The 26688-nt window shown below is 41.9% G+C and overlaps 1 protein-coding gene across 1 annotated transcript in view; it reads right to left on the reverse strand.

Annotated features, from left to right (window-relative positions):
- The window catches only part of CC2D2A (coiled-coil and C2 domain containing 2A), a 124982-nt gene that overhangs the window by 76025 nt on the left and 22269 nt on the right, over positions 1-26688 (reverse strand). Inside the window, exons 5-16 of the mRNA XM_066573263.1 lie at positions 22055-22156; positions 21673-21774; positions 19283-19468; positions 17862-18015; positions 17145-17281; positions 16685-16816; positions 13269-13478; positions 10142-10248; positions 6253-6393; positions 4110-4266; positions 3279-3508; positions 739-916 (exon numbers count right to left, since the gene is read on the reverse strand). Coding sequence (XP_066429360.1) covers positions 739-916; positions 3279-3508; positions 4110-4266; positions 6253-6393; positions 10142-10248; positions 13269-13478; positions 16685-16816; positions 17145-17281; positions 17862-18015; positions 19283-19468; positions 21673-21774; positions 22055-22156 — 1836 coding nt within the window. The remainder of the gene's footprint in view (positions 1-738; positions 917-3278; positions 3509-4109; positions 4267-6252; positions 6394-10141; positions 10249-13268; positions 13479-16684; positions 16817-17144; positions 17282-17861; positions 18016-19282; positions 19469-21672; positions 21775-22054; positions 22157-26688) is intronic.

Here is a 26688-nt window from a genome sequence, read left to right on the forward strand (position 1 = left end):
CATCCTGCAGCCACATGTGTTCCTCTCATGGCGGCTTCCAAGAGGCATTTTCCAGCAGGATAATGCTCGGCCGCACACACAAGGGGGTCACAGGAATGTCTCCAGAACTTTTTTATATTCCTGCCCGGTCGCCAGATTTATCACCTATAGAATAAGTATAATACTATCTGGAACACCGACTTCGACAGACTATGAGTTTGCATGATCTGGAGGCCCAGGTACAGCAAATGTGGAGCAATAGTTGGCAGCAATTTATCATTCTGGAGTTTAGGTTATCTGGTTCACAGAGTTTTGCCTAGACTGGATATAATAGCATCTGCCGAGAGCATCACTAAGAATATGGGGTTTTCCGCTTTCGCTTCACCAACAGCAAGCAAATATCTTGAAAATGGTGAATAACTGAAACACAAAGTATATTACAAAACTGTACATGGATATGGTGATTTAGCTTTTTTTCTCCTTATATTACACCAGATCAGCCCTTTAATGCATTGTTTGTGTATAATACAATGTAATCCAACCCATTTGTAAAATTATAATGCATTTTCAAGAGACTGGAACTCATCGTGGCAAGCCTCTAATGTTCATATATTGACTGTATAAATGTAATTACATGTTATTTTGTCACACATAACCCGACACAGATGTACTCCATGTCATCAAGCATAGATACGGTACTATTGACTGACTGCCCGTGTGTATACATGGAAGGTTGTGTGATGGTGTGCTTATCAGTACCTGTAATTTTATGCTCTCAGGCCAGTTATAAATCTGTAAATTGAAGATCTGTCCAAGATGGACTCTAAAGTCTGAGCCCAACCGGTTGGTCACGGTTCTGGAGACCTCCTTGTTATTGAAAAGGATCTTGATGAACAAGGAGTGTTTCTGTAGCTCTTCTCGTCTTAGCACTTCTACCCTGTAATGTGATGAGGAGATTAGGTCAGCTTTGTATATTAAAAACAGAACAACAATATTAACACAGATTCCCAGAGTTTTGGACAAAAACCCTTCAAGTTAAAGGTCTTATGGTGTGCAATAAAAAGCTACATCTGTTTGTTAAAATCCCACGACTTTTCTTTTTTTACTGGGATCTGCTAACCTTCCCAATTATACAGTGGAGAATACAGATGGGACACATTTTACCTCAATTGTAATAGCACAGTGCAGAGTTATATTCTCTTAACCCATTAAAAATCGATTTTCTCTTATCTTAACACAACAAAAGTCATTGTAAAGTAATTCAAAGTGTAAATAAACAACCCTAAAAGCACGGAACACCATCATATTTCATCAAGTTAAAGGTGCGTTTAGACACAAGATGATCGCTCAAAAGATAACTTTTGAGCGATCATTTTGCATAAACTACTAATTGGTACTAATGCCTATCAGTACCAACTAGCAGTTGGTGAGCCGCCAGTAGCTGAATTTATTCAGAGGACCGCCCGCTGTTCTCTGAAATCCTTTTGTTCTGCCAGCGGGGCTGACAGCTGAGAACAGCTGAGACAATGTAATCAGCTGTTATAAGCTGTCCCCAGGCAGAGCACAGTGTGCAGTCCATCTTATCAGCTGTTCTGCTGAATGACGGATTTAAAGACAAACTGAAATCTGTCATCTGGCAGAAAACTGATAGATGGGCACATTTACACCCAACGATAATCGTTGTGTCTAAATGGGCATTAAGAGTCAAGTTGACTGTACATCAAATCCTTTTTTGACGAGCCGATTGTACATCAAACACTTTTTGATGAGCCGATTCTCATTTGAACGAGCGAGTTACGTCACCGTTAACTCGTCCGTACTCGAGCAGCATATTTAAATGGCTCATTCAAACAAGAATTGCTCAGTACCCGTATAAGCGAATGAGAAGAACTGAACTATTGCTGTTTAAACAGAACGATAAGCAAACGAGCCAACAACGGTTTTTATGAATGCATAAAATAAACGACGAATGAGAAGTTAATGATTCTCGTTCATCGTTCAATTGTTAGCTTGCTTCTAGACTGAACGATTATTCTTCCCTTTTGCTCATTTGAGCGATGATTGTTTAGTTTTAAAGCACTCCAAGTTCAATTCGCTTCTCCTTATACTGTCAGTACAATTCCTAGGCTCAATTCCCAAAGTCATGCACACAGGGACATAGCTGCATAGCAGTTGTGGAAGCGTGGCATATGCCCCAGGTGCAAGTAGGATGGAAGGCAAAGGAGGTGCTGGCCGCACCAAGTTAGAAGTTAAATACTGTGGACCATACCGAATACACAACCAACTGACAGATGCACTCTGTGTACCAGCTGGGGACAGCCATACTTCGCTACCCCAGCTGTGGCAGCTGTGCCCACCCACACTACTGTCTGCCACAGCATGAATTACTGTAAGGAAGGTCTCACACAACTTCTGGTCTCTCTCATTGCGTCACTGGGCCATTATTGGGCTCATCTTCCATCCTTTTCTGCTGTCTCCATTGCCTCAGAACAAGAGGAGTCAGAGAAGAGGTGAAGAGGACTGAAGATGCACTCGGTGCCAGCCTGGCAGTGCAGCGAGAGAAAATAGAAGGTGTGAGAGTTTTATTAATGTAATTCACAGTGCAGACAGAGAGTATAGACAGTGGTGGGGGCCATATGGAGGGCACTATCACTACTGGGGGGGCACGATTACTATGGGGGCACCAAACTGAATCTTTGTCCCGGATGCAGTAAAACCTAGTTATTAATCTGCATGCTCATGTACCCGACATGGTGACACACAATGTTTCTCATTATGAACCTATAGGCACACCGTTAGGCACCATATTCTCCATCAGAAGCATTGCCTGTATGGTGGAATACCTCTGCAATATGGTAGAAATTGGAATAAGCAATCAGTGAGACAAATCCTTGGTGTCCCTCTGTATAATACTGGAAGCATGTGGAGGTACAGTATAGATCCATACTAGTACAACACAGATCCATAAAAGGTGGCTGGGCAAGAGTGTGGCTCACACAATTGTAGTCCAACTATATGGCCTAAAGAAAATGGTAACTCGAAGTACAACTATGTTGTCTTCTCCTTGGGTGCTCGACTATGGCTTGCCTTAGAAAACCACAGATGAATCAACAAGAGCATCCAACATGAATAAAGCTTCATCTTTATGTCATCGTATTAAAAGCTTAACACCATGGCTGAGGCCTTATAGAAGTAGTGAGGTGCAACTCATCACTCAGGTATCTATGAACAGCAACTAATAGTCTAAACTATATTGAAAAGGTGTTTTAAATGCAATATTTCGCAGCAGCATATATTACCTTGGACACATGTTGTTGGGGGTGATCGCTCCAGAAAGGCTCAGTTCAGGGTGCAGGATAGATTCTCCAGGTCTTCTCCTGATGTTTGCTGCCTTATCACGAACCTGTATTTCTAGCTCTTGTCTGTCCACCGGAGCAGGAGGAAAGGGTTTGGTGGGTTCCTCAACGAGTCCACTGTCTGGCTCATCATCATCATCCACACCCTCCTTTTTCTTTTTATTCTTTATTTTCTGTTTGCACATTAGATTGTAAAGTTTAGAAATAGCAATGAACAACTAAGTTCGAGACACAGATAAGATGAGTGAAGGGATCCTCACAGTGGGGACAAGTTAGTAGGGCAGCATGTCTAAAAGGTACAGGATGCTAAAGTTCACAGTGACAAACTTCTGGTACAGAATATTTTAAAGCATAAATACAAAGAAAGTAATTGCACAATAAATGATATAATAATGTTAGATAATACAAGGCAGGGGTGCAAAGTCCATTGCCCATAAAGCTGTTCTGTATGGCCTGAGGTGAAGAGGCGGCTGCGCATGAGTGTGGCTCACACAACTGATGTCTATGGGAGTTACAAAAATCAGCTGTTTCACTAACTTTCCTAAACTACAATGGAGATAGCAGCATGTGTGTGGGGCCATATCTAGGGTGATGGACAGGGAAGTACAGAACCCCATTCTTCTGATATGTGTATGGAGCTACTTTTTTGCTATAGCATGAATGTGTTTGATGGGAATTGTAACTCTACAATTAGTATAATCTGGTCATATGCCCTTGGGCCAAAAAAAGATTGCGTACCCCTTGTATAACGAATTACACTCTAGGCTTTTATACCTGTGCTCTTTTCCATGCTTTCCATTGCTGAAGATCATGTTTGTATTGCTTCAAATTCTTCTCGTACTGCTCGGTAGACTCCTCCATTAGCTCATTTATTTCGGCTTGTATTTCGGTTTCATACGCTTCCTCATCAACTTTCCTATTAACTTCTTCCCTAGGGTCAAAGCACGCCTTATGATCTGGATTTTATGGACATTTTATGAGACTTGTATAGCACCAAGTGTCCCTACTTATTCGCTGCTTGACACACATGTTCTCCACATGTTTAGGACGTGGTTTTCAACATAAAGATCTAAGACGACCATCTTGGCAAAGAGATTATTTAAAATTGGGAGAAAATGTTGGCAAAGTCTTAAAAAGACGTTTTTAAGAGCATCTTCTATGTGCAATTGATGCAATCTCTTTAAAATATGGAAAACTCTGCTCTCTTCAATGCTTCTACGTGTCTGATGACACTGGTGGAATGGTGAAGTGGCCACACTGTATGGAAACTTTGGCTCAAGTGGATGAAATCTCATGATATGTAACATTATCTACAAGGGTTCTGCTCGACACATGGAGAGGCTTCAGTACAAAAGAAAGTATGAAAAACATGTATGTGGTAAAAAATACTGGCATAAGTGATCAAACGCATCCATACGATCTGGAATGTGAAGGCCTTATACATATTGGTGTTACTTATCAGCAAACCCTGTGTACAACGCGATTACAGGAAGGGCAAATGGGGTAATTTAACATGATTAGGTGCAGCTGGAGAAGACATCACAATGTAGTGGAACATTAATATATTTACTAGGTTAGACCCATGTCAGCAGCAGCACCCTACAGTGCTAATGGGGAGCAAAAAATCTAGTGCCGACTATAGGTAAATGATTGACATTGCCTCTTTATTGAACCCTTTAAGTTTACGGCCTCCAGTATCATTCCTTTTTCCAGGGCAGCTCCAGGAGTTAGCAGTGAAGAACCAAGAAGAGCAATGACGAGGTCTGGCTGAGTCTATACTCATAGCTTAAGGGGGTATATTACCTGCACTTGTTCTCTGCTGTTCTCTGGTTCTGGTCCCATTTTTTGTCTGTCCAAGTTGGCCACTGAAATTTTCTATCTAGTTAATGTACAATGTGCACTGCTCTCTGATTGGCCAGCACTGATCATGTGAGCAGTGCTCGCCAATCAGATAGAAGGTATGGCGCATTCGTAGTTTAACACTACTAATACACTATGGGGATTAGGTAGTCTGAAGATTTTGTTGGCCATCTCGGAATGCTGAAAATGGGACCCAAAAATCGCAGAGTGCATGGAAGAAAAAGAACAGCAGCAGGTAATGTAGCCCCTTCCCCTTTGGCCCTGGGACAGAATTTTGTCCCACAATTGGAGGGTCATTTAAGTTCATATCTTTTGTAGGACTCATTTAAACAGTATATGTTGGTTCTCTTGACATATCTGTAGTAAATACTCGCATTTCCCATTAAACAATTGTGGAACATTTTTTCTTAAAATGTTGTGTCAGGTCATTCCTTTTATTCCCCCTGAATACGTATGAATAAATAGACAAAGGAAGATTACCATTTCCCTTGTCAAAAAGGTGTGTGACTACATGGTCTGGAATCAGTCAGCTCTGATTGGGACACACCCCAACTGGTAACACCCAGATCTTAAGTTAATTATATATTTTCAGGAGGAATAATAGAAGAACGTCCCAACACAAAGTTCTAAGAAAAGAAAAGCTTCATCCGTGTTTGTAGCTCTAAGGACACAGCTGCTTATATAGAGATTAATGTAAGAAGCTGTAATGTGGAAGCCACTAGCAAAGAGATGGCCAAGTCCTCAATCAGTGTTGTCCAAGGTTAAGACAATGACACATTACAATTTAGAGTAGTGGACGCACTAATGCTATTTGAAGCCATTTTAAGCATACGTTTACAGCCCTTTTAAAGCCATTATAATAGCTTCCAGATCATGACTGCTCTCTCCCTACATGTCTGCATTTTCCCATATGGCACTGTAGTTGTCATCACATTACAATCCACTAAACACACATGCTACTTTCTATCATCCTTATGCCCAATTCCTTTCAGTTAGAAATTGAACAAAATTTGTCATGTCTGGAGTCGGATCCAAGTCACATGTCAGCGTTACATACTTTCGCAAGTAGAGCTTCACTGGGGTGTTGGTGAACTTCTGAAAATCGCGCAGGGACTTTATCTCTTTCCAAACTTTGATGAGAGACTTGAGGAGAATTCTGTCTCTTTCTTGCTCTGCGTCTCGATATTTCCTTGTTTGCCTGGAATGAAACAAATACATAAAACATCAACAATATGTAGGTGCCCAAGAGCCAATGGCTGCGCCTATTTTACCTGCACTAATGCAAGGAAGACAAATAATAGAGACTTGTAATGTAATGATTTACTTAGGAGGCTCCACCATGAATCATTGGGCGAAGGCTACACAGCACAGCCAAAATTGCTGTGTGGTGAGAAGTGATATCATCATGCCGAGTTAGGATACGATGCAGAAGAAGGAGTTACAAAAATATGCAATATGTATTTAAGAAGAGAGTAATGCAAATGAATAATGGTTTAATAACAAATAAGCAATTATCTTCTACCATAGATCTCCCTAATGCTAGCTACGCTAACAAAATCCTAGGGTTACCAATATTTAAAATGCAATGTCAAACAGCAGCAATAACAGGAAAGATAGTAACAAAGACATTTTTAATAAGGTGAACAATCCAACATGGTATACCTTTGCAATGTCCCTTTAACCCCTTGAGTGGCACGCCCGGAAATTTTCCGGGCCGAGCTCCACTGCTCATAGTGACATAGCCCGGAAGATTTCCGGGCTATGTATCACTATGGGAGCTGCAGAGCACAATGCCACAAGCTGTGACAGTGTGCTCTGCCTGCACAGACCCACAGAGAACAAAGCAAGGGCTTTGAAAAACCAGCAGAAGATATTGCCAATATGTCGGCAACCTCCTGCTTTGTTTACAGGTTGCCATAGAGACCATCGGCTTGTCAGAAGCAAGCCGATGGTCTCTGTGGCAGGGAGAGCTGGTTGTTAGCTGTCAGAGGACAGCTAGGTACTAGCTCTTACAGCAGAGATCAGAGAAAACCTCCGATCTCTGCTGTGTTAACCCTTTACATGCTGCAGTCTATGTGACTGCAGCATGTAAAGGGCTGTCACTGCAGCATGTAAAGGGCTGTCACCATCGGACCCCCGGAATGTGATCAGGGGTCCTGATGGGTCCCTGTGGAAGTCCCCTAAAGGGACAAAAAAAAAAAAAAAAGTTAAAAAAAAAAAAGTTAAAAAATTATTAAAAAAATTATAAAAACACTTGTCTCCCTTTACTTTGTAAAAAAACTCAAAAATACAATCACACATGTGGTATCCGTGTGCGTCGTAATGACCCAGAGAAGGAAGTTAAAGCATTATTTAACCCCTTAATGACATGGCCCTTTTTTTTCTTTTTTCCCCATTTCTTTTTTTCCTCCCCCGTTTAAAAAATCACAACTTGTCCCGCAAAAAACAAGCCCTCATATGGCCATGTCAATGGAAAAATGAAAAAGTTATGGCTCTTGAGACGCAACTGCAAAATTAGTTGAAATTCAATGATTAGACCATTTTAAAAAACCTGCCCTGGTGGGCACGACAGGGTGGTAGGAAACCCGCCACTCAAGGGGTTAAAGAATGCAGTCCCTGAACTGGGTTTGAACACTCGAAACTTGCACAAGATCTGGTGTCCATAATCTTAGCCCTACCTCCCACAGCAGGGCCAGCTTACTAACAAACGGTTTTCCTTTTCTGGTGTGCACACCGACCATAGCATCTGGTTCCATTGCACGGGTGTCTTTGCTACCACCGATCCAAGCTTGTCTTGGGTCAGCAGAGTGACTCTACTATGGTTTCCTTTGCTCAGTCTCCATGCTGTATTCATCAGCGCTCTTTAGTCGGGCAGTCTCTGGTTCTGCAGCACAGTTTCCCGGGGTCTCTTGTGCTGGTTTCTTTACCTCCTGTTCCACACATGCAACTTTGCACAGTCCAGGTCTTTTCTGGCTCCAGTCATCGGTCACACTAATGCTTCCTGTGCAACACTCACTGCACTTTCCAAATGGCCCCTCTGCATGCTATTGCGCCTCTCACACACAAGGCTCCATTCTTGTTCCCCTGAACTCTCCTGATGGTGCAGTAAAACTTGTCCTTTTTATTTGAGGTGCCTCAGCCATCCAGCATTTCTCCTCTGCCCATACTCCATTCAACTATGCTGGAATTTGTTACAAATTTTGGCGCATGCGGCGATTCGGTTAGCATTTTGCCACATTCCTGCTTCATTGCCATTGCAACAGTTTACCAGTTTATTGGAGTCCCTTACAGCAGTAACATTGCACTAGCACTGAACTCAATAGAGTCATAGTGTAAGTCACAGGTGCCACGATGTTGTAGCAACCTGCAACTCGTATGTGACAACCTGAATTCAATGGCGGTGTGAGATTGCTGCGCTGCATAGCAATGTTGGTCGCACAAACAGTGTGATGGCCAAAACCCCTGTACAGCCAAAATAACTGCATTGTAATTTGGGTTTAATTTTATTGGATTGTGGTGATACAAATATGTATGGCTGTAACAACTAAAAGATTATTGGGCTTGTCCAGTTGTAAACATATCATTAGGAAACATTAGCAGATTTGTGGGGTTTCTGCCACCCAGCTGTTTGCCAGGCCAGTGTACTCATTCACTGAGTCAATTTCTGCAGGAAGAAGACAGCTCCGTTGCCCCTGCAGTGGTCAGGCTTGTTATTACTAGCCATTCACTTCAATGGGAACTTTATAATACAAAGCTTGAAAATGGGTACTTTGTAATATCAAGCTTGACCACTGCAGTGGGAACAGAGCTGTCCACTTCCTGCAGAAATTGGCTCAATGCCTGAGCACAGTTGCCTGGTGAACAGCTGAATGGTGGGGCTCCTCAATGGCAGAACTGAGTGAACATTCTGCTGATGGCCTAACTGATGGATAGCTATCAGTAGTTTACAACTGGACGACCCCTTTCATTTATGTTCTGTAAAGATAATATGTAAAAAAAAAAAAAAAAATTATATATATAGTGTCATCTTATTCAATAATTAGAACATATATTTTCCATGAGGGACACTTTTACACTATAATTCAAGGTCAGATGTCTATATATTATTTAATTCAAGCAAATTATAAGACGATTTTAGAATTAACGCAAGAAAATATGCTTTTTCGTCCTCAAATGGCTACTACTCGGCTGGCGGAGTAGTTTATTGTTGGTAACAAGCACAATAATAAAAAGATGAATAAAACAAATCTCAGAAGAAATATGAATTTCATTACGGCCACAATTCATGTAAAATAGTATGATTCCAATTACAGTTGTCTAATTTATTAGAAGAGCGGTGAAGATGTCACATTTCTAGGATTCCAGAAGACGGCTTTCTATGAGGTAATGTACTGGGATCCAAAGCCTTGTGAGGACAAAGCACTGCCATGTGGAATCACTTCTGTGCTCCCTGCTGCACTCTATGGAAGGCGAATGCTATTAACACTCTCAGTAGGGGTTTTAAGACTCAGGCTCAGTCTGGCAAATATCTTTGTGGGACAGAAAAATCACAAAAAAATTATACATGTTGAAAAAATTAATGGGTGTCAGAAACGCTATCTTTTCTCCTTAGGGAGAGCACCAAGATGGTGAATAAGGAGACTCAAAGGGCCATTCATGCTCCTCTGGGTAATATGCAAATAAGGGAGATGGAACAATACCTCCACAGCGCCACCTATTGGAATTAAGTCACACCCAATTGGCATATAGAATAACAGAAGTCACAACCAACTCAAGTTAATGTCGTAGTTGGGTTATTACCTATAGGAAAAAAAATTCAAAAATGAGTGAAATGAGAAAAAAACATTACAGCGGGTAACAAAAAGTTTCACTTTTTTCCCTCTGTGCACTGGAATAACTCACTGGGATTTATCTGTGTGATAGATAATCACATTTTAGTAACGCACCTGATTTCCACTTTATATTCAGAGATACTTTGTTCAGCGAGTGCGCTGGAGATATGGGCAGCGCTTCCAGTGGAGATGTTCTGTACAGCATTCCTCAGTGCATGTAACTATCACAGGAAAAAGAAATCTAATATCAAAACCATGCAGTGATATATGTGCCAATCATTTCAAAGACCTCAAGATCAATTACAAAGTTAGCCAAATTAAAACTTCCGTAATTCAGAGGGCTCCGGAGGGCATTTTGCTGCTCAAAATGAGGCAAAATTTGGACAATGGCCACTTTTGACAATGTGCTGCTCACCATTTATGAAAACAACCAAAAAAAAAAAAAAGTGTAAAAAAGTTGCCGATAGGTGGTGCTGCAATGTGACAAACCCGCATCAGTGTCAGATCTAAAGGACAGCATCCGTTGGCAAGTTGTTATGATTAAAGCCGACTCACTGTGTTCAGCGGTAGAAAACATAATTTTGCAAATGGAGAGCGTTGTTGAAAACCAAGGGGGACGTATTGAACATTTGTACTGTGATTCGCATAGCTACAGTGCCAACTATCGGCGACTTTCTTACAAAAATGTTTTTTCATAAATACCAAGTGCATCGTCCAAAGTGGTCCTTTGAATTTTTGGAGCAGCAGAATGCCCTTAAGCTTCTGATATGGGAAAGTTTAATTTCACTAACCCTGTATTTTAAAAGGTGCTTAGTCCCTTGGAAGTCTAAAATGACTGTCCATGAACTCTCCAACTCAGTTTTTATTATCTATATATATAAAATTGAATGTCTGTCTGTGTGTATGTTTGTCCTTTATGCGCTACTACACCATTCATCCGATCGCCATGAAACTTTGGGAAGTTGTTGAGTACACTCCTGGGAAGATTATAGGCATAGTACAATTATGCTATGATAAATGGCGCGCGTGCGAGCGTCGTCGACAGTTACGCCCCCCCCCACGTAGATCGTTTGATTTCCATCACTGCCACTAATTCTCTCACTTCGCGATGTCGTAGAAACATGAAATTTGGCACGAGCACTGATTATGTCATAAATAGGAAAAGTTAATGGGTCGCAACTCAATTATTCAATTCTAAGCGCCAAAGAATTAGCGTCCAAATTTTACGTACGGAATCTAATTCTCTCACTTCCCAATGTCATAGAAACTTGAAATTTGGCACGAGCATTGATTATGTCATAAATAGGAAAATGCAATGAGTCCAAACCTGATTATTCAATTCTAAGCGCCAAAGAATTAGCGTCCAAATTTTACATATGGAATCTAATTCTCTCCCTTCCCAATGTCATAGAAACTTGAAATTTGGAACGAGCATTGAATATGTCATAAATAGGAAAAGCTAATAGGTCCCAACTCGATTATTCAATTCTAAGCGCAAAAGAATTAGCGTCCAAATTATACGCACGGAATCTAATTTTCTCACTTCCCAATGTCGTAGAAACTTGAAATTTGGCACGAGCATGGATTATGTCATAAATAGGAAAAGCTAATGGGTCCCAACTTGATTATTCAATTCTAAGCGCCAAAGAATTAGGAATTAGCATCCAAATTTTATGTACGGAATGTAATTTTCTCCCTTCCCAATGTCATAGAAACTTGAAATTTGGCACAAGCATTGATTATGTCATAAATAGGAAAAGTTAATAGGTCCCAACTCAATTATTCAATTCTAAGCGCAAAATAATTAGCGTCCAATTTTTACGTACGGAATCTAATTTTCTCGCTTCCCAATGTCATAGAAACTTGAAATTTGGCATGAGCATTGATTATGTCATAAATAGGAAAAGTTAATGGGTCCCAACTCGATTATTCAATTCTAAGCGCCAAAGAATTAGCGTCCAAATTTTACGTATGGAATCTAATTTTCTAGCTTCCCAATGTCATAGAAACTTGAAATTTGGCACGAGCATTGATTATGTCATAAATAGGAAAAGTTAATAGGTCCCAACTCAATTATTCAATTCTAAGCGCAAAATAATTAGCGTCCAAATTTTACGTACGGAATCTAATTCTCTCACTTCCTGATGTCATCTATATATATAAAAAGGAATGTATGTCTGTCTGTCCTTTTTGCGCTACTACACCATTCATCTAATCGCCATGAAACTTTGGGAAGTTGTTGAGTACACTCCTGGGAAGATTACTGGCATAGTACAACTATCCTGCGAGCATCATCGACAGTTATGCCCCCCAGACAAAGATCGTTTGATTTCCATCTCAAGCACAAAAGCAAAAGGCATTACGAGCAACGGGATGTGTATTCAATTACAAAATGATGCATCCGCCGAACGTTTTGCAAGACAATTGCTGGATATTGAGAATGCTGAGGTAAAATGAAAGCTGTGCTGTGATTGGTTGCAATTTCTTATACTGCTGAGGTAAAATGAAAGCTGTGCTCTGATTGGTTGCTATTTCTTATACTGCTGAGGTAACATGAAAGCTGTGCTGTGATTGGTTGCTATATATTATCCTGCTGAGGTAACATGAAAGCTGTGCTGTGATTGGTTGCTATATATTATACTGCTGAGGTAACATGAAAGCTGCTGTGCTGTGATTGGTTGTTATATATTATACCGCTGAGGTAACTTGAAAGCTGCGCTGTGATTGGTTGTTATCTAGATATATAAAAACGAACGTTTGTATGTATGTCTGTCTTCGCGGCAACGCGCGACGGGTACGCTAGTAATTTATAAATCAATACATGTACTAATGCCAAACTAAGACAGCGATTATCGCCCTTATTGCCATTGGGTAACCTCTGAAAAATATTTCCACTGTTGGGAAAGCCCTACAGTAAACCTCAGTTAAACGGTGAATAAAGCATTGTAGACTTCTTGATCAACGACCTATTCCTACATTGACTGACTGACTGTCAACCATGTTTGAATAGGCCTTCTATTAATTTGCCATCTCTTCTATAAAAGTGCTGTTTAATGACTGACCCAGACCTAGTCCCAGGGTACCCTGTTTGGGAAACAATGGACTACGAGTTCTGCCTTATTCGCAGTACATACGTGGATCATCTTTGAGGCTGGGCCTTGCAACAATTAAATTCATAGGCACAGAAAGCACAACTAGATTAGTGTTCATTGACCACTTCAACTGATAAATAAGCACATACCTTATCTGATAGGAGGTTTGAAAGGTTCTTCTGCTTCCTTCCCAGATATTGATCATAAAGCTGAGATAACTTGGATGCCAGAACATGTTCTCTACTAAAAAGTGGGTGATGGGTAAAGACAATCCCGGAAATATCAATATCCAACTGAAAATCTCCTTGAAGTCTTCCAGACTCTACCATGTACTGACGCAGTTTCTTGGATGGAACTGCCTATGAATAAAACAGATAACTTTTGATGTCCCAAAACTGAAAAGGATAAGCAAACCTTACAACATACTACACTGAGAGTTGAATCTCCCTATATGCTTCGGGTTTTTGGTAGTGGGTGTCAACATATATCTGCCATATAGAGACTCCATAGATTTCCCAGTTGTAATTAATACTTCTCTATCTTCATCACCAGTTGCTCTATTCTGGTCTTGTTTTTTTCTTACATTCAGTGTACATGTTGGAAAATAGTAGGGCCTCGAATGCATGCATCCATAGACTTCCTTTATAAGATAAAAATGTACAACGTGCAGTATAATACTATTCCCTTGCATTAAAAATGAAGTTGATTACCTTTTCAATAGTGTGAAAAAAAAAAAAAGATATGCCAATGCACGGCGCCTGGATATAAGCCAAAAGGACACACTTTTGGTATATATGGGGGCCATTACACTCTTAACACATTGCAAAGATTTCTCAGTGTATACTACCAATGTAGGAAAAAAAACAAACCCTAAAATGTGATATATATCAGCAACATAATCATACGATTTTGATACATAATACCAATGAGACATACAAGAAATTGCTAAGCCTCATGGCACAAGCTAATTAAGCTATTGTGTGACAAACATCTAGGTGTATTCCCAGCCATATATGGGGTCACTATCGTAATAATTTGTGATCATAACTAGTGATGAGTAATTAGTGGAATAATTGGTTAGTGTCAATATTGGGCTGATTTCACGAAAGTCATCGTGAATCGGGATGGCCAATTCCGACTCCCATTTAAGGCAATAGGTGTAAAAAAATTGGGTTCACTAATTTGCCCTCTAGAAGGTCCCCAATACAGCCAAAGCCCCTCAAATTGCATGTGAATAGCACCACACATCTGGGGAACACTATGCTTTAGTCAAAAATTGGTCAAAATAGTGTACAATGGTGTAGGGATCACTTACAGCATAGAGAGGTCACTAAAAACAAAAGTCGGCCCACATAAGGTCTCCTAGATCAAAAATTGTGCCAAGGAAGACAGCAGGTGTGCTGCTTGTTTTAAAAGCAATGTCATACATTTTGCAAAGGACAAATTCTACCAAGTGAACAGAACGGCCAAGCATGGGCCTGCTCCAAGGAAAAGCTGTAGAACTATAGCTGTTTAAAAAAAAAAAATGTCTTTTTTGGGGGAGGGGGGGGGGGGGGGGGGGAGAGAAAGGCGTCTGTGTCCACTAGCCTGAAGGGCAGCATTTCCATTGAAAACAGCTATGCAACGCTTGCGGTCGGGTTCTATGCTTGTGGATGGTTCGGGTAGTATTTTATTTTTTTACATTTGCATAGCTGGGGGATGGAGGATGGTTGCTGATCTGGGACATGTTGGCATATAGGGTAGGTGTCAATGTTGGTGAAGGTGGTGGTGGCTGCTCAACTTCTGCTTTCTCACTCGTGGCTCTGAAGCCTGCAGCCCAGTTGTCAATTGCAGAGGAGAGGCCTGCTACTGACCCTGCACAAAACGGCCTCTCTGCACTCAGAGGCTATTCCATGAACAGGGAGGGAGATGGAAGAAGAGGCAGCTACAGCAGGCGAAGAGGGAGTAGGATGAGGCTGACTCTTTGCCCTCTGGCCCAGGTGGGCTCTCTAAGGCAGCGGGTGGTGGGAGTTCATGTGACTGTTCATATATGTTGTGTTGAGACTGTTAACATTCTCGACACATTTTAAACACTTACTGCAGATCTTACAGATGACCACTATTCTGTCATCACCTGCGGTTTCAAAGAATGACCAGGCTGCACAAAGTTCTGTGAGCAGATATAGCTGTGGGCCTGATGTTGGTGCTGCGACTAGTAGAAGATGATGGCAATGGTATAGCCTTTATATTTCTCTGCTAAACCTTACTCCCTTCGTTATCCAGGTGCTGCCCCCCACGTCCGTCTCCACCCCCTACCCCTGCAGGCTGCTATGTTGACTCTCCTTGCCTGTCCATGTTGGGTCAAGCATCTCATCATCTTCCACCCCCTCTTCTACTTCGTTGTCGTCTTCCTGTGTGGACTCTATGTTACAGTTAACATTGGGAGCTAGCAACTCCGTTTCCACATCCCTGAGTGCATATTACCTGTAAAGGGCTGATCAATCACTGACCCACCCTCATTTTCCTCTTCGAAGGAGCAAAATGGTTGGGCGTTAGTGTATTCAATATCTTCGTCTCTACTTGTTTGGACTGTCCAGTTGACATTCATGACACTGAGTTATCAGCTCCTCAGACTTATCCATGTGGACTACTTTGGGATGCGGGGGGATTTGGCATGGGGAATGTTCATGGCCAAGTGGTGCAGACTGACTGTTGTGTGTCTGCGACTGGCAGGAAGAGGAGGTGGTGGTACTTGAGGCATGCTGTTTCATCCACTCTACAACCCTTTCTGTATGCTGCAGATTTAGCACACAGGCAGAACCACTTCTAAGGAACGGCAGCGGGCTTGCCTCGCCTCCTGCAGAACGTGGAACTGTTACTTAAGTTGTGAGCCACTTGAAATATCAACTTGGCCCATCCACTGACATGCCCCCTACCCCTTGCTTTATAGGCATATAAATGTGATGCAGCTTCTCTATCCTGTGCTCAGCTGTAAAGTGGCCACTAGTTACACTGTGCCTATGTTATATATGACTAGTCCATGTGATGCAGGTATCCAATAAAACTGCTGCCCATATGCAAGATGGAGGGCACATTTGGTGACATCAACAAGGCACCTTAGCTGCTGATTCGCTGCACTCTGTCCTTTATGGCAGGTATTTTGGGAGATCCGATTTTTGCCAAAAATTGGGTCGGACTTACCTGCTCCAATTCGGCAAAAATCTGGATGATTTTTCTGCCCAGCCGATCAAGACAAGCAACACTAATCCGACACGCCCTATAGCTACAACCATATGTAGATCATGTACGATATGGCTCTATGATGAATTCAAAAAGAAGAAATGGCAATCTACAAAGTCAGTGCAAAGTCACATTCTGTAATACAATCAGAAGAAAAACAATGAGCTATAATTACCAGTATGAATATCATGCTCCAGAGGGATATAGACAATAAAAGACATAGAAGGGCAGATCAATCACACAGGAAGAGGAGCAGGAATGTGTGCACAGAGACAAGATAATATGATCAGAATACTAGAAGGTGTCATTAATGAGTCCCATCACATATTTAAGACACACTGTGTACCTTTATGTATATGGTCTCCAAGGTCGGGTCTATCCCTTCATGTAGAGAGAATATTGGAGGTCTTGTAGAGGAGACTTTTATAGGATTAGGCAAAGCTAAAATGTTCCCATCATCTCCAAACCATTTCTTGCCCTAAGGATAAAAATACAAAGCTAATGAAAAATGTTGGGAAACCTAAAAACTCCAAATCTTGTTCAATCAACCAAGTCATTTACTGATAATAATTTTTCAATTTGGATAGACATGATCATTAAGAACGGTTGTCTGACAGCAACCTATATTTTACTTTATGACCTGTCAATCAACCAAGTCATTAAAATAGGTTAGGTAGAGGTCGGTCTCAGTGAACCCCACCACTGCTGAGAACAAGGGGCTCCATTCTAAGTGGACGAACAAAAAGAGCATTTGTTGTTATTTGCCAAAAGAATGAATGGGGATCTTACAAAGTGTAAATTGTTACCTCATCCTTCTGTAATATCCGATTCTCCAATAGGTTTTGGTTGGTTCGGGATACTTTTGGCCTCTCTCCAATGTATAAACCCTCATCTTCCAGATACCTTGGCTGCATGTTCTCAGGAACCTTCTGGCTGGCTGGCACTGTATTCAAAAGTGGAAGAGTCTATTTTTCACAATTGTTCTGGCTGTGGTTCCCTAATAGGCCCCTTGTAACTCTTTTAGTTATATCCTAATAACTAAAAAGGCTCTCATGGTATTTTCTTGAAACTTTTCACCATGAAGGATACAAAAGGTGCGATTCTCCGTGTGGCCTGGACTAATGCAATGGAGCCTGTTTTGGATTTCTAAATAACATCTAGAATTTAACATTTTGGTCGGAATCTATAAAAATGCATTGCTACGATTTAACCATAATTAAGTATTACATAAAGTCCACTGGAATGAATTGTCAAAGTAATGCACCGAAGTACTGGCTCCTCTAGAGAGACAGACCTTCACTGCTCTGACTGATGAGGTTCTGAAGGAGCAGCTGCTATCTATTAACCCAAAGGTCCCTAAAGGGGCACATATAAAAATGGGTTTTGTAAACCAGGCCACTCCTTTTAATTATCTGCACTTCTCCACATCACATAGACAACTAGCAACTTGTTTTGGCGGTATAGATATAGTGTCCAATGAAAACAGAGGGATATCACATATGTGAGTGCAGTTTGCCGATCACCTTGTCGAGAGCTTGGTGCAAATAAAACTTCTCTCTCTTTTTGCAGCCGGCTGTGATATCCTTCATATTCAGCAGCCGTCAGCTCTACGAAGTCACGTGCCGTCTGGTCAATAAGAAACAGGTCGTCTTCAGGAACCAAGGACTCTTCTTCTCCCTGTAACAATGCCACCTTGTGAAAATAGTAGAAATACTTGCGGCACATATATGAAAGTCTTTAGCAAGTTTCTGGCGTAAAAATGTTTATTTGTACAAATGTTTGCAACTTTTGTCTTTTTCTGCACTGACCCTGCCACTTTTTGGGAGGGAGCAGGGCCGCTCCAGACCGACAGACCTATGTATAATTTACATGAGAAACCACTTAGCACAGGAACCGCTAAGCCTGGACCCCCTTGTGCTTGCTTAGTACCCACATCACCGTGTATATTCCTGTACAGTACTTCGATAGGAGTGCTGAATGCAGCAGGAACTGCTCGGCACAGAAGCCAAGGGGTACTGTCATAACCCCCAGTTTGCTATCACCCACATCATGCTGTACATTCCTGTACAGTGCTTCAATGTAGGAGCTGACTGTGAATGTAGCAGGAGCCGCTCTCCGGTACACTGGGTGGCGCACCATCATTTGTTCTCGAATCCCACCCCCCAGCTGGCGAGTGCGGAACACAGTGTCCTCTACAGTATAAAGGATGAAATGTCAAGTCCTTCTCTATTGGCCTGCATATATAAATGCCTAAGCATGTCATGTGGTCATGAAAACACACGATGACCGCATTTTGGTACCAAACCGACACAGGACACGCTAAAGCATATATCTTTGATATTCCAGAAAACGGTATTATGAATAACCGTGTTCTAGAATATAGTCAGAGATCTAGATAAATACAAGTATGAAATAAGTACTTTTTAAATCTCCTCCATTAGACCTACTAGGCTTCCTGGGTTCCCCGCAACTAATAAGGGAGTTGTTAGGGCCTTTGCCATTTTAACTTTTTAGAACATGATATGTATAAGCACAATTTCTGTTCCTTTAAGAGCAGGACGGACGGGACTCCAGGAGTGGCTGCTCCCTGGTGCACAACCCCTAGACCGGAAGGGAGGTGGTGAGCAAGCATCTGAGTGAAGTAGAGGAGTCTGGAAAAAGTCTCCTGTTGCGAGAACTCACAGAGAACCTGATTGCCCAATGGGCATCAGCATGGAAGCAAACTGTCATGTGTTGCAACCAGAGACTGTCAAAATTATAACAATATCCAGTATAAAAACCCAATAGTATAAGAATAGGGATGCGGAGGTAGCAATTCCACCCTGCCTCTAATGGCCATTACAAAACTGTTCCTTAGATTCATTTTAAATATTAATGTATTTTACTAAAACATTTAGCAGAAATCACCAATGATGATCCTGGTTATGCCTCTATATAAACCCACCGTTCCGTCTTCCCCCTCCTCTGCTTGGTCTTGTTCAACCCTTGAACTAGAGTCTCCAGTGGCCTCCTTTCTGTGAGGTTCTTCTGATTTCTTCTGGTCCTGCCCATTATGGGTTTCTGGTTCAGGATCAAAGCTCAACGTAAAGAAGTTGAATGATTCTTCAGCAGTGGGAAATCCATCTGAGACCTGAAAAACACTAATGCAATTCAGTCTCTGTAGACTTCAAACAGTTCCTATAAAAGATAGATCTGGATGATCAATACTTATTAGCTGCCATGAATAAAATCAGACACCTATTCCACGTCAATGCAGAACATAATGGGTTCATAATTTAATTTATATGTGAGAATATTGAACCTTGTACTCCTCGCCATGCAGATGGCCATCAAGAGAAGGCCAGGCTTATATCAATATGTCAGTACATGATGGATTCATAATCTCATTAGTACTGAGGAATACTGATGTTGACATCCATGTTATGGTGTTCGGGGACCCTCAAGAGCCTGTTAGGTGAGCAACACTACAAACTAGGCTTCTAGTTGTTAAATATATTTTTGCAGATTAAACCGCATATACTTCTGCCAGGACTCCATCTCTTTAACACCAAAGAACATTGATCTTGGCACATTCTGATCTCACAATGATTCATGGCTCGTTTTTGGAAGATGTGGAATATTTATGTGGCAGGTTCACGACTATGTTCATACACAAGATTATTAATATTGGCCAGATGGCAGACATGAAAGTGTGGAAACAGAGTATGCCATAGTAGGTGAAGTCTTTGCACCTATAAGGTCGCTCTCACACACATCGCTTTTAACCGCTATTTGCATGGTGTCCCAAGCGCCGCGCTTACCGCAGTACAATGCTCCTATTGTAATGCTCCTAGTAGAATTGAGTTTAATGAAATTTTGTAAAATATTTTAAAAAGTTAAAAGAACCTTTTCCTATTTTTACATTAAAAATTCAAAGTAAAAAATGAAACACGGTTAGTATCAGTAATAGTCTGAAATATTAACTCTTTCCAATCCACTGACTGGCTCCTGATTTAAGACAGTACAGCTCCGATGTTGGAAGACGTCCGCTGGGGTTCTCTTACTGTATATTGCCATTCTCTCTGCTGTCGGAGTCTATCCAACGTGTCACCTCATGCAGTACTGGCTTTAGCCAGCAGATAGGCCGTTGTATAATGGCAGAAAAAGAGTAAGACCCCTAGGAAAACCAGGATACAAATTGGATTGAAAAGGGTTAAAATATTGTATTGCCTATCCTTCATGGTGAATGCTGTAAAAAAATTAAAAAAAATTCTTATATATATATATATATATATATATATATATATATATATATATACATATATATATATATATATACATACATATATATATACATATATATACATACATATATATATACATACATATATACATACATATATATATACATACATATATATATACATACATATATACATACATATATATATACATACATATATATATACACACACACACACACACACACACACACACACACACACAGCTAGAATATCGGTGTTTTCTTTCGGCAGAGCATATGAGCTGTAATGCGTACATTGCTGCGGGAGACTCGCAGCTTTATATGCATACGCCCCTGTGAACGAGCCCCATGGCGACAGGAAGTATACTTTTGTTAAACAAAGAAAAAAAGTCTGTTTTTTTAAAAAAATAGTAAAATAAATAAAAACTACGTAAAGTTGGTATCAGCATTATGTTATTTTTACTGCAACGTAAACACTGCAAAACAACAAAAAACTGTGGCACAATTGCATTTTTTTCCAATTTAACCTACTTGAAACTTTTTAGAAGTTTATCAACACATTATAAATGTATTTTAAATGAGGCTTGTTAAAAAATAAGTAATTTAGCAAAAAACAAGCCTTCATACAATTATGCCGGTGGAAAAATAAAAAGTTCTGACTCTTAGAAGACAGGAAGAAAAAAAAATAAGAATGAGAAGCCACAAAAACAGCAGGTCCTTAAAGGTAAGCCGTCACCTACCAACAGCGCCATAAAATAAGTCATGGTGATGTTAGGGGAGACGACGGGTGATGTACTTTGTATACTAAGCAGCTCTCCTGATCCTGTACCGTCACCCGCAGGAGATTGCGTGTGGCACAGAAATCTGACTCGTTTCTAATTGCCTTGTGCACGCTCTCCGATGTGACAGCGTGAAATTGGGAGAATGAGGAGTATAAAAAAATAAAAACACACCCCATCGCCTCCCCTACATTATCATGACTTAGTTTATGGTGCTATTGTGGGGTGACCGGTTCCCTTTAAGGCGTTAATATTGAGCAAACTGTATGTAAAGCAGGTAATAAAATGATGAATCCCGCCACTGTCACTCACATTAGTTTTTTTCTGAATGGTCTTCACAGCATCCCGGAATCTTACTCTTGAAGACAGCTGGGCTTCTACCTCCTTTGCTTTCTGAAGAGGGATGATATCTTGCTGTGGGACCATAAGACATACATATAAGAAACATATTTAGACCACGTAGTGTTGCCAAACTAGTTTTATAGTTTGTATGTCTATTTGACATTACAGTCCTGCCAGAAACAGTGCCACTATTATCCATAGGCTGTGTGCGGTATTGCAGGTCAGCACCGACTGCACAGCTTGTTGTGTAACTTTCTCCTCAAGTAAGGAAAAGAATTTATGAAATCATGCAACATTTTGGTGGATTTCGAAATTTGGCAGGTTGCAATTATTGCTGATCCGCTGTACTCACCTCTTCATCAAACTGTGTATCCGGGTCCGCACGTCTTGATCTAGTAAGGCTTTGTGGCGAGACAGCCGGCGACTCTTGTTGGAATATACTCTCTGCTTTAGACTGAGAAGTAACAATCTCAAGATTAATGAAGAAAGCTCGAAGAAAGGAACAACTTTACTACAATCACGTTTCACTATGTTGGGTCTGATGAAGCTCTACTGTATACATTCAGCTCTAAACATATAATCGACTCTGACAGCGCTTCTTCTATTTGTACAGTGTGATACACATCGCACGTGAGGGATGAAACAAACCAGAGTGTATCTGGTCGATTACATATGTATGTAAGTTGGCTGCACTAGAGTCTCATCTGGTCTGAGATGATCATAAAAACACAACGGATATACAAATAGGTCTCCGGAGGAGTAGGTCAGTGTAATGTCACAGCATATTTTGGGTTAATATACTCTATGAAATATATGTGTAGATTTAGAGCTGAATATAATAAAATTATCCAATATCAGTCATACGTCAATAGAAGAGTGCCTCTAGTGGAAGAGCATGGTACTAAAAAGTTTACAGAAGTCAATGTACCAAACTTTCTGGATGTTTCTGAGTGGTCTATGTTGTCTTGTGCCTATGTGTTGTCAGTGTCTTCTATGTGAGTGAATATGATGTGTATTGCATAGCTGCAGCACTGAATGGGTTACTGTCTGGGTCATGTCTGGAAAAGTATCTTTTGTATCATATATGACCTTTTCATATATGTGTGGCTGCAAGGTGCATGAGTGAGGTCTTTTTGGTCTTTTTCCATCAGTCTTCTGTCAGTCCTTTGGTGTCCAATCAGGAGCCTGTTGGCGCACAGACATCTTCAGTCTGTGGGCCAAGGAGATGGAAGAGGCAGAGAGGATGCTGCGTGTGTCCAGGGCCTAGCTTATCGGGTCCCTATGCGGATTATCAAGAGGAACCGCAAGACCGTGTGAATCTACTGTGTAGCTCTGAGTGCAATCCTTAAACTGTGAGTGTGTACTGGTATGTGATAGACATGATGATTAGTCAGTGTAAAATGTCTATCGATTTGTATAAACCAAATGTATTATGCTGTTGTAATGACTTTTAGCCCTGTGGAGGTTAATGGCCACACAATCTAATCATGGTATTTGCTAGACAATGGGATGGTGAAGGATGTATGATGTAATGTTAGCTAAGTACATAGGAATTGCACAAGAAGCCTCTAAGAGTTAAGGGCCATAGTGTTATATGTATATACTTGTCCAATACTGAGTGTTTACCTAGCCCTCTTCCACCCTCTCATCCTGAAGTTAGTTAAACAATGATTTATCACTACACAGAAATGACTTCAGCTAGGACAGAGTCCACGCCACATCAACACTTGGAGAGGGTGGGCAGAGAGGCGGGCGATTCTATATGATCCGACAAATGAGAATCCTATATGTTACTGATGTAACCTGTTGCATGCCCATGTTATGCTTTACAATAAAAGGAGCTGTCTGGCTGTTTCTGGGCAGAGAGCCATTTTGGATATGAGACTGATCGCTTGTGTCTAATCTGCTCGATGATGTGTGCACACTATACAATTCGGAAGCTACAAAATACCCCGAAACCTGCTGGAGAAAACCATAATCCAGATCAGTGGCGTCCCTGGGTGGGCCGAGTTAGAGATTTTGATTTCTTTCATTCTGGAAAAATACAGAGATCGGCAGATGGCACGCAGAACTCAGGGGCCCGAAAATCTACAGAACACGGTAAGATTGCTTTATGTAAATCTACCGATGTGAGTTGAATTCTGACTGCTTTTCTGCCTGTTTCTGATCCAGAGTGATAAATCAATGAAAGGCAGGTAATATAGTTCTTTCTTACTCGGAAAAGACCACCGTTTTAACCTGCTTAAGGGGTATTTTGTATGCTGTGGCTGTTATGTCTGAGACGGTTAAAGATTGTGTATACAAGACCAAGAGACAAATTCTGTGAGGGTTAATGTGTTAGAAGGGCGGACTCGGCTGTTTAAGTCTGAGGGAGCACGCCGGAGAGACACTTACTCCTAGGTAACTAGTGTGAGGTTAGGAAGATTTATGAAACGCATATTTACCCGTATGATTGAGCGTGTTATGTTCTCATATGTGAAAAGGTATATACGCGGGAATATAGCCGTGGTGTGACGGCTGATGTCTCCAGAATATTGTTGAAGTTTTGGTCATTGAAAATAATCGTCAGTCTCTGTGTATAGCTAAAATGTCCTGTCCAGACTGTGTGCAGGGAGTGCTGTTGGGGATTACTAGTAGAGGGTGGGTTGATATAAAGGTAGATGAGATATATACCTTGAGCTGTTGTGGGTATTCTCCAGTAATCCCGTCTGTTTGGTATTATAGAAAGAATGTGCAGTGTTTATTATTGGGGGAGGGTTGCTGATAAGAGAGTGGACTGAAAGCATTTCCCAATTAACCCTTCCGTTCCCTTTGTCTTGTATTTTGTAGAATTAATGTGCATTGTGATCTGAGTGGGAAAGAGAGGTTATATTGGAAGGATTTGAAGAAAGCAGATTTTACAAGAGAAACACTACTGTGTCCAGAAACTTCGAATAGGATAGAATAAGCAGGTAGAATAGAATGAGGGATCAGTACAGGATGTTTTGGAATATGCAAAACATGTAGAAACGTTTTACAAAGAAAAGGACCAGGAAAAGTTGCAGAAAGAAATGTCAGGTTATGGACAGATAAGCAGAAATGAATATGGTAGGATAGACTGTAGAAAGTTTTCAGAAGATGAGCAGGAAGCCTAGCAGAAAGAAAGGCGTTTTTAGCTAGTTTTTTGGTATAACGTAGTTAAGAGATTCAAGAGGAGAAAGTATAGTGGGAGATGTGCATTGCTTATGAACAATGTAATGCCTTTGTGTTGACTACAGCCCCTCCCTGTAATGGCGGCTGCACTTGCAATGTTTACAACCCCACATAGTGTGACTCTGCAGTAAATGTGGTGAGCCCTGCCCCCACCCTGAAGTTACTTCCCCCCATGTGCTCACTTTCAGGGTGTGTGATGTTACTTCCGGTCTCTCCCCATCCGGGACAGGACCTGGCCCCGCCCCTTCCTCCTCCAGCGGCCATTTTGCCTCACCTGGAAGTGCTGCTGCCCCTGGCCCCGCCCCTTCCTCCGGCAGCCATTTTGCCTCACCTGGGAGATTTGTAGCCCCGCCCCTTTATGCCTCTGGTGGCCATTTTGCTGCACTTGGGAGGCCTATATTCCCCAATGCCACTGTATCCAGTGCTAACATCATGATTGTCTGAAGTAAGGTTTTGTTTGACCGGACTTTGTTACACTCCAAGATGTGGCCACTTTGGATGTGTGATAAGTTCAGGGAAACAAACCTTTGTGAAGATGCAGCTTGGGACATAGTACATGACTAAGCTGGTTTATAGTGTATGGAAGATTGGAGTTGATGCATGGGGGACAGAGGCCGGGAATACATGACAGGGGACGCTCTTTCATGTTCCCAGGGGCTCTGTTTTCCACTGGCCGCTTCTCCAATGGATGCTCAGACTGATGAGGTTATGGAAGGCTCCTACAGATGGAATAATTTCCCTATAGTCACCCAGCAAACTTTTTTACGCAATTTAATGAAGTAATTTTACTTTTTATGTGAAGAAAGAGGGACTGAATTGCCCAGAGTAGGATGTTAATTCATCCGTATTCTTTAGTTTTTCCTTAAAGGGGTTGTCCGGCCATAAACATTAGGTCTCATTACTTCTGTTTGCCCAATACAATGCACTTTGTAATATACATTGTGCATTGTAAATTAGGCAAACAGAAGTTATTCACTTACCTCTTGGCTGCCCCCCCCCCCTGTGTTGCTCCTCGGTTGCCATGGTTCCTGGTTCCGACAAGTCTCTAGTCCTCTTCTTGTCGGGACGACCGGGGACGCGCCTCTCCAGCACAGCTCTGCGCATGTGCAGAAGAACTTCAGCCTGGGAAGCTCAGTTCTGCCTGAGGAGGCGTGTCTGCTGGCTCTTCAACTCCAAGGTAAGAATGAGAGGAGGGGCGGGCTCTCGTGGGGGGGGGGGGGCAGGATGGATGGATGGATGTGTGCAAGTGGCTGTCAGAAGTCCCGGGGGGGGGGGGGCGGGAGAGAGCGGCAGTGATGTGTGTGTGTGTGTGCAATGTCAGGAGACCCGGCTGTCAGAAGTCCCGGGGGGGAGGGGGGAGGGGGGGGTGCTGCTAGTGTACTTGTGTATGGGCACTGTAAAGGGGGACTCTGTGGGGGAGGTCACAGGGGGGGCACTGTATAGGGACGCTGTGGATGGGGGGCATGTGGAGGGGGGCTACTTTGGAGTGCAGTGGGGGGGACTCTGGGGGGGTGGCATGTGTAGGGGGGGGTACTGCGGAGGGCACTGTGGGGGGGGGAATACTGGGGGGGCACTGTTGAGGGGGGACTGTGGAGAATGCTGTGGTTGGGGGGAATGAGGGGGGCTACTTTGGAGGGCACTGTAGGGGTGACACTGGGGGGCATGTGTAGGGGGTACTGTAGAGGGCACTGTTTGTGGCACTGTGGGGGATCATTAGGGGGGCACTGTGGGAGAGTGCACTGTGGGGGGGGTCATTGTGAGGGGTGGGTCGCTGTGGGAGGGGCACTATGAGGG

The sequence above is a fragment of the Eleutherodactylus coqui genome, chromosome 7 (assembly GCF_035609145.1).
Source record: "Eleutherodactylus coqui strain aEleCoq1 chromosome 7, aEleCoq1.hap1, whole genome shotgun sequence".
NCBI classification, from domain to species: domain Eukaryota; kingdom Metazoa; phylum Chordata; class Amphibia; order Anura; family Eleutherodactylidae; genus Eleutherodactylus; species Eleutherodactylus coqui.